This window comes from Bubalus kerabau, chromosome 1 (assembly GCF_029407905.1).
Source record: "Bubalus kerabau isolate K-KA32 ecotype Philippines breed swamp buffalo chromosome 1, PCC_UOA_SB_1v2, whole genome shotgun sequence".
Taxonomy (NCBI): Eukaryota; Metazoa; Chordata; class Mammalia; order Artiodactyla; family Bovidae; genus Bubalus; species Bubalus kerabau.
The window spans coordinates 173,706,464-173,714,800 of NC_073624.1; the positions used below are offsets into that span (position 1 = coordinate 173,706,464).

The 8,337-nt window shown below is 57.9% G+C and overlaps 1 protein-coding gene across 2 annotated transcripts; it reads right to left on the reverse strand.

Annotated features, from left to right (window-relative positions):
* Window positions 1-10: 10 nt before the first annotated feature.
* On the reverse strand, window positions 11-8,083 carry DDX49 (DEAD-box helicase 49). Of its 2 annotated transcripts, none has more exons than XM_055540821.1 (13): window positions 7,938-8,083; window positions 6,455-6,578; window positions 5,719-5,804; window positions 5,508-5,629; window positions 4,748-4,935; window positions 4,488-4,628; window positions 3,450-3,525; window positions 3,066-3,142; window positions 2,821-2,918; window positions 1,551-1,625; window positions 831-919; window positions 651-722; window positions 11-552 (listed from the first exon to the last, which is right to left on the reverse strand). In XM_055540821.1, exons 1-13 carry the CDS (start codon window positions 8,050-8,052, stop codon window positions 364-366), a joined length of 1,452 nt encoding a protein of 483 aa, XP_055396796.1. In that variant the 5' UTR covers window positions 8,053-8,083; the 3' UTR covers window positions 11-363. The 2 variants fall into 2 exon arrangements, with proteins under 2 accessions (XP_055396796.1, XP_055396806.1); XM_055540831.1 differs by having other exon boundaries at window positions 416-552; window positions 831-939.
* Window positions 8,084-8,337: the final 254 nt, after the last annotated feature.

Sequence of the window (8,337 nt, forward strand, 5' to 3'; positions counted from 1 at the left end):
AGAGCCAGGCTGCAGAAGCTAAAAGCCTCATTTATTAAGCACCTCCTGCAGGTGACACACCTCTGCTCATTGCACATCCAGGGTGACCCTGGGCTGGGGTCACTGTGCCCCAGGTGGACTGGGGCCCAACCTCACAGCCAGCGTTCTTTCTTCCTCAGCAGCCCGCCTCCCAGCCAAGGCTCTGAAAAGGGGCCACCAGAGGCTGCAGGGTGGAGGGCTGTGCGCTATACAGCATGTGTGTCAGCGGGCTCTGCTGAGGGGCACTGGGCAGGCTGGCAAAGGGTTCTGTCCTCAGGGGAGGGCACGCCAACCCTCAGCTTGATGAAGGAGTCCCAGGCTGGGCAAGTGGGCGCTGTGCGGAACTCAGGCTGGACCCTGAGTGGGTGCTGGGGACAAGGAGGCCTCAGGCCGGGCCCTGGGTGGGCGCCCCCTGCGGTCAGTCCTGCTGGCCTTCTGCCGCTGCAGTGTCTGCTCCACTTTCTCCTTGAAGCGCCGGTTCTTCTGCTTGATCTTGGCCAGCTCGGCCTTGCGCTTCGCCTCCAGGTCGGGGTCCTGGCACGGGCAGGACCAGAAGGTGGCTAAGCTGAGCGCCCTCCCTGGGGACCCTTGCGCCCTGCCCCTACCACACAGACGGCTCAGCCAGCCCTCACCTTCCCCTCCAGAATCATCTGCTTCCGCTTGTTAATCTCCTTCTTTTCATCGAAGTTGGCAGCCTCCAGTTTCTGGGCAGGGGGGGAAAGAGTAGGGGGAGGGAGAGACCATCACGGGGGTTGCCACCTTCAAGGAAGCACTCTGGGTCCCCGAGGACGAGCCCCTTCCCTGACACTCACAATCTCACACTCCCTCCGCACCACGTTGACCTGTGTGAGGATCTGTAGGACCTGGGCTTCCTCCACTGGGAACTCCTCCAGCTTCTTTTCTGTGGGGACAGGCAGGGGCCTGGGGTTGAGAGGGGGCAGGGAAGGGCAGGCACCACAGAGAGAAAGATTTCAACCATGTAGCTTTCCATGCAGCAGGGCACACAAGGCCATACAGTCATGTCAGATAAAGATCAGGTTGGCAAGAACTAGGTACAGATTGCTCTCTCTTTCTGGTTGTTAACAACACTATGAATTTGATTAGGAGTTGCTTTTTTTCTGAAAACAGTGTCCATTAAAGTCAAGACGTTTCTGAATCTCAGGACAGTCTGTGCAGTGGTTGGAGATGCCCCAGAGCTTCTCGGTCTTGGATATACATATATTACACCACCCAAGGGGATTTTTAAAAACCTGCCTAGGCCACAGCCCTGGGGCTTCTGACTCATCTGCAGGGACCACCCACACACTGTGGTCTGAGAAACCAAAGTCCCTTCCCATCAGATGTGGCTTTCGGCTGCTCAAGGCCATGAAGGAGTTTCTGCTTCAATTGCTGGGCCAATGAAACTTCTATGGGGGTTGCATAGGACAGAAAGTGCAATTTAAGCCTCCTCACATGAGCAGACAGGCAGGCATTGACAGGGTGAGTGGACGTCTCACCCGGAGGCACCACCCCCCCTTCCCCACACCACTCACTGATCTGCTCCTCGATGGCGTGAACCAGGTGGATATCATACTGCGTCACCAGCGTGATGGCCTGTCCCTGCCGCCCTGTGGGGACACACCCAGATTGTGTGCTGGAGGCCAGAAGAAGGGGCCGATACAAGCAGGTCCTGACCGCTAGGCAGCTCAGAGCTCCTCCTGATCAAGGGGAACTGTACAGGAGCTCAGTGGGTGGAGGAATGAGTGGAAACAAAGGAAGCTTAGAGCGTCAGGTCTCAGCCCCCTGCTTGACCTCTGTGTGGCAGGCAGGTCTGTCCCAGGGGAGCAGCCACTCCAGGGAGAGGCAGCTGTCCTGCCAGCTTGGCCTTAATCAGGGGCTGGTGATGTGGCTGATTTCCCTTTTTGGTGTGGCTGCCGGGGAGCTCAAGCCCAGTCCTGTCAGCAGGAAACCCAGACAGGCTTCAGCTCCGAAGCCTACATGCCACCTTCTCTGTTCCCGGCTTCCATGAGACAATGCCCTAGAACAGCCCTGGGAGCTGACCAGGCCTGAGGCCCTCAGAGCGGCCCCAAACAGGCGTCACATTCTTGTTACCCATTGTTGGACGAGGTGGTGGGGGCCCAGAGAGCTGATGTGACCGACCTGAGGCCACAGGGCAGGAGAGAAGGGCCAGTCTGGCCCCAGAAACCATGGCTCTGCCAACTCCAGGTGTGAGAAAATCTCCCGGACTCTGTGCCCATTCCGGGTGGGGCTGAGGAGCAGACACAAGGCTCCTACCAGGAGTCACAGCAAGTGGTTGAACTTGAACACTGAATCCCACAGGGCAGCATCTTACCCATCAGGACCTGTATACCTGTTTGCTGCTGGGCTAGGACGGCCAGCCCTGACAGATGAAGGGGGCTCAGGTGAGGCAAGAGGTAGTGGTGGGGAGGGGGTTGTGTGCCATGTCCCCAGGGGACAGCTCAGTGCTGCCTGGGTCATGTGGAGAAGACACAGCACCCTCACCTATGTCTTTTTGGTTGTTTGGGGGGCGGTTTTTGGCTGCAGTGTGCGGGATCTTCCCCAACAAGGGATCAAACCCGTGCCCCCTGCATGCGTAGCACAGAGTGTGAAACACTGGACTGCCAGGGAAGTCCCCGCCCATGGTTCTGAAAGGAGGATTCCCCCAGCTTGCAAGCACTACCTCTGGTATCTCTCACCTGCAGCCTGTGGCCCTCCCACGCCCCACCGGCTTGTGACTGGCTCTGCATGCTGTGGGCAGGCAGGAGGGTGGGTGCCCCAAGGCTGCCCGCCCTGTCTGCTCACCTGCGCGGGCTGTCCGGCCAACTCGGTGGATGTAGATCTTCGGGAGTCCGGGGGTGTTGTGGTTGATGACCACCTGCACAGTGGGAATGTCCAGGCCCCTGGAGGCAGAGGTCAGTCAGCACCTCTATCCAGGTGGGGAAACCAAGGTTGAGACTCACCCAAGGTCACTCGGCGGTGAAGCTGGGGCTGCCTGAAGCCACCCTCCCTCTCTGGCCCTTTTGTAGGGGCACCCTGGAGCCGCTCACCGGGAGGCTACATCTGTCGCAATCAGGATCCGGTAGATGCTGGACTTGAACTTGGCCAGGGCAGCAAAGCGTTCTTTCTGTGCCAAATTGGGAGAGAATTGGGGCGGGAGGATATCAGGTAGCTCCCAAGAAACGTTTCAGAGTGTATGCTTACTGTGTGAGGCCTGGGGACACGCACGGCAGAGGCCAGGACAGTCTCCGCCCTCAAGGGGCTCACAGTCCAGCAAGGGAGATGACCTTGAGGAGGCCAGAATGGGGCAGATGGGGTGGCAGGAAGAGTGTTCCAGGCAGAGGAGAGGGCCTGAGCAAAAGCCCTGGGGCCGGGAGGAGTCCCCAGGGCGAGGCTGGTCAGGGAGGGCTCTGGGTGGCCGCCTGGCGCCTTACCTGTTTCATCATGGAATGCAGAGCCACGGTGGGGAAGTTGAACTTGCGTAGCATCATGCATAGGATCTGGCAGGTCCTGGTGGGAAGGACAGGCTGTTGGTCCATCTAGTGCTGGGGTCCTGGGAAGGTGCTCTGCCCCCGCCTCCCCGCCCCGAGACCCCGAGCAGTGGCCCTGCATGACTGGGGAAGGAGAAGCAGGGGTGCCACGTCCTGCCTGCTGACCCCTTCCCTGGCCTAAGCCAACAAGAGAGTGCTCTACGTCCAGCCTTTTTTCTTCTGGTAGCCCAAGAAATTCTTGGGGGGCAGTGGTCAGGAGGTCGCCTCCACGTGCTGTGGGCTGCCCTTCTACGCTGGGTCAGGCTAGACCGGCCTACAGCTCCTTGATGCTCTCCCCAAATATGTCAAAGGATTTTGAAATCCCTGGGTCTGTGGAGAGGACAGCCGTGGGGGTGATGTGCTGGGCCTCAGTGACCCCCTGAGACCACAGTGAACTGGCTGCTCCAAGGCTTTCCCAGCTGCTGCAGGGGTCTCCTGGGGAGAGCCCAAGGCCCTCAGCTCTTCCAGTTAAGGGCAGGTCTCAAAAAGTGAAAGTGTTAGTCCCTCAGTCTTGTCTGACTCTTTGCAACCCCATGGACTGTAGCCCACCAGGCTCCCCTGTCCATGGAATTCTCCAAGCAAGAATACTGGAGGAGGTTGCCATTCCCTTCTCCAGGGGATCTTGAAAACTCAGGGAATGAACCTGGGTCTCCTGCACTGCAGACAGATTCTTTAGCATCTGAGCTACCAGGAAAGGGCAGGTCTGAGGACCCCCAAATCCTGGCTCAGTCTTTATGGGGGTGACCTTATTAGCAAACTGCTTGACCTCTCTGAGCCTCCTTGAGTGAATCCTCTGAAACTGCTGCTCGGAGCAGAGGCCCTGGAGTGCTAAGACTGGCCGTGTGCCTGACCCCTCCAACCGCAGACCACCTGCTGGACCTCCATGAGGCGCCGGGGGCGGGACGCCCAGGGGGCGGGAGCGGCAGGCCCGCCCGTGCTCACTTGCACGTGTTGGTGAAGATGATGATAGACCAGTCCTCGTGCTCGTCCTGGAAGTTCTGGATCAGGTGGACCAGGTAGGCGTCCTTGACCTTCTCAGGCACCAGCAGGTAGCGCTGGTCCAGCTGTTCTACGGTGCGCACCCTGGGCACAGGCAGATTGGTTTCCCCTTCTGTTGAATGAGGTCAATGACCTCTGCTGGACACCCCCGCCTCCCGCTTGCCCTGCCCCATCCCCCCGCCAGAAAGTAGCTATGGACTCACGGGGCCTGAGCCTCCCAGAAGAAGGGCTGGTTGGTGGCCAGGCCCTGTAGCTCCCTCAGTGTGTCGGTCAGCGTGGCGCTGAAGAGCAGCGTCTGCCTGCGGGCGGGCACGGCTGCCAGGATGACCTCCAGGTCGACGGTGAAGTCAGTGCAGCCCTGCTCCAACAGCCGGTCCGCCTCATCCATCACCTGTAGCATCAGCCGCAGCAGGCAGGGGGTGGGGACCTGGGCTGAGGCCGCTGTCCGAGGCCCGACCACCAGCCCGGGGCCCAGCCTACCTCCTCCGTGTGCCTCCTTCCTGGGCTCAGACGTGCACCCTGGAGCACTCTCCCTCGAGGTCTTGGAGGCCTGCTTTCTTGCCCATCTCAGCTTCAACGTTAACTCCTCAGAGAGGCCCTGCCCTCAACTAACTTTTTTAGTGTGTGCATGCACGCGTGCTCAGTTGTGGCCAACCCTTTGTAACCCCAAGGACTGTAGACCTCCGGCTCCTCTGTCCATGGGATTTTCCAGGCAAGAATACTGGAGTGGGTTGCCATTTCCTCCTCCAGGGAATTTTCCCCACCCAGGGATTGAACCTGCATCTCCTGCATCGGCAGGCGAACTTTTTACAACTGAGCCACCTGGGAAGCCCATCTTTTCTAGTACAGGCCCCCTTTTGTTGGTCCCTGAGATGTCATTATCACCATTCCTAACTCGGTAACGGATGGCCAATGGGACACACAGTTCCCAAATGGGTGAATCAGGGCCCCAGGCTGACTCACCAGGAAGCGGATCTTCTTTATGCTGAAGGTGTTGGAGCTGCGGAGGTGGTCAGCCAGGCGCCCCGGTGTGGCAATGACTACGTGTGGTTTCCGGGAGAGCTCCAGGGCCTGGGCCACCATGTCTGTGGGTGGAATGCGAGAGGTGGGGCTAGGTAGATGGTCTGAGGCTGCAGCAGTCCCATGCCCAGAGCCTCCTTGGGTCCCCCCATACCCATGCCGCCGACGATGATGCAGTCTTTCAAGCCCAGAGGCTTTCCCAGGACCCGGAACTGCTCTGCGATCTGATAGGCCAGCTCCCTGTGGGCATGAAGGGGCCAGCCTGAGTCAGATAGGGCTTTTGTGCCTGCCTCTCATTCCTGCCTCCATCAATAGGGCCTCCTGCTTGCATCTTTCCTGTTCACACACCCTCCATGGTTCCCAGTCCCCTTTGGACAAAGGTTCTAATACTGACCGTTGGAAGCCCGTTGTGGCTTCTGCCCTCTCACTAGGCTGGGTGCCCGAACAGAGTATGGCTTGTCCTCGGCCAGTCCCACCCAAACTGGCCTTTCCTCATCCCACGTCCTCAGCAATGGCCTTGACACCACAGTCATCAAAGCCTGAGACCCAAGTGTTAACCCGCCCGCCACCTGCACCCCCCCTCTCTGAGGCTGGTCAGTGGGTCAGTGGCCAAGTCCCCTCCTCTCTGCCCCCAGCTCTGTCCAGGCCCTTCCTCTGCCCATATGCCTACTTCCTGGCCTTCCTGCTTGCCCTGAGTCAAGCCCTGTGCTCAGCACTTCTCACACACCGTCCTGCTAATTCTTCAGCACCTCTAAGGGTTGGGCTAATTTCTGTTCCCATTTTGCACACATGGAAAGTGTATTTAAAGAGGTAAAGGCACGTGCCCAAGAGCACACAGCTAGTTCACTCACCAGAAAGGCATGTGTCTGTGTGTGGGGGGTGGGACTCACCTGGTGGGTGTCAGGACAAGGCAGAAGATGCCATAAGGATCCTCAGACAGCTTCTGCAAGATGGGCAGGACAAATGCTGCTGTCTTGCCGCTGCCTGTCTTGGCACAGCCCAGGCAGTCCCGACCTGGGCAGAGAACACAGCAGCGTCACAGGTACAGACAGGTATTCCATCAGGCACAGTTTACAGCAGCTAACATTTAATGAGCAATGACTATATGCTCAGGCTTCCCTGGTGACTCAGTGTTAGAGAATCCACCTGCTAGTGCGGGAGACATAGGTTCCATCCCTGGGTCGGGAATATCCTCTGGAGAAGGAAATGGCAACCCACTCTAATACTCTTGCCTGGGAAATCCCATGGACAGAGGAGGCCGACGGGCTACAGTCCACGGGGTCACAAAAGACTCGGGCATGACTTAGCAACTTAACAATAATGACAAGAACTATATGCTCAGTACCAGCCTGTACCCTTCCTGTTGAAGACATTATGACAACTTTCCATTTAGAGTAATTGACACATTTAAGGAGAGTGAGGCCATTATCGTTCCCATTTAAGAGAAGGGGAAACAGAGTCAAAGGTTTGCCCAGGACATACAGCCAGTAACAGCCTGGCCTGGAACCCATATCCATGTGACCTGAGATACTTGCTGCTGCTGCTGCTGGTGCTAAGTCGCTTCAGTCGTGTCCGACTCTGTGCGACCCCATAGATGGCAGCCCACCAGGCTCCCCCATCCCTGGGATTCTCCAGGCAAGAACACTGGAGTGGGTTGCCATTTCCTTCTCCAATGCAGGAAAGTGAAAAGTGAAAGGGAAGTCGCTCAGTCGTGTCCGACTCTTAGCGACCCCATGGACTGCAGCCCACCAGGCTCCTCCGTCCATGGGATTTTCCAGGCAAGAGTACTGGAGTGGGGTGCCATGAGATACTTGCTACTAACCACAATCTCATTTTGACTCCTTCCCTGGGATCAGAGCTTGGGAAACTCAGAATACCCTCCCCCAACCTGAATCTTATTCTCCCTACTGACTCCTCATTCTGTTTATTTAATGCCTTAACTTGTCACATCCTAGGCTTCCTGAAGGTGTCTCTTTGATGGCAAAACTGGGCTGGTCCAAAGGGGTGGAGAGAAGAGCAGTCTAGGGACCAGAGTCCTGGATTTACCAATAATCTTGACAACCTCAATTGCCATTTGTAAAATGAACACAGTAAAGCAAGTTCTACCGAATTTTCCCAGTACTATCTATTAGGTATTCATCAAACCCTCCCAGTGATGAGGCTACGAGTTTCAGAGATGGTATCACTTGTGCAGGCGAGTCAGTCGTACAGCCTAAACGCCAACATTACCTAGTCGTTCTCCAGAACCCAGGATCGCCCGTAAGGCCCAGGGCTGCCCCTTGCCTCACGGGACCCGCGTGGGCAAAAGCTGAGAGAAGGCAAGAGAAGCGACAGTTGCGGGGAAGCCTCCTGGAGAGGCCAAGCCACACTCACCCTCCAGGATGGCGGGGATGCAGCCCAGCTGCACGGGCGTGGGCTGCTTCAAACCCATCTGCCGACACTGTTCCACGAGCCACGAAGACAGCCCGAGCTCCGCGAAGCCTGCCATCCTCGCAGCCAGGGCAGTGTGAGCGCTCGTGTGAACGGTACTTCCGGCGCGTGTCGATGACGTCAGAAAGCGTTCCCGTTCATTAGATCTGCCTCCCGCTTGGTCCCACCTTCTCCAACTCACAGTTCAAAGCCTCGACCACATCCTTACCTCGTTTTCCCGGAATCCCGCGGGGAGGGGGCGGGGCGGAGGGCGGGGGGGGGGGGGGGCTCAGCCTCGAATTAAACTACAGTTCCCAAGATGCCCTGCGAGACGCACTTGCGTCTCCCGCCCCTCTATTCCCCT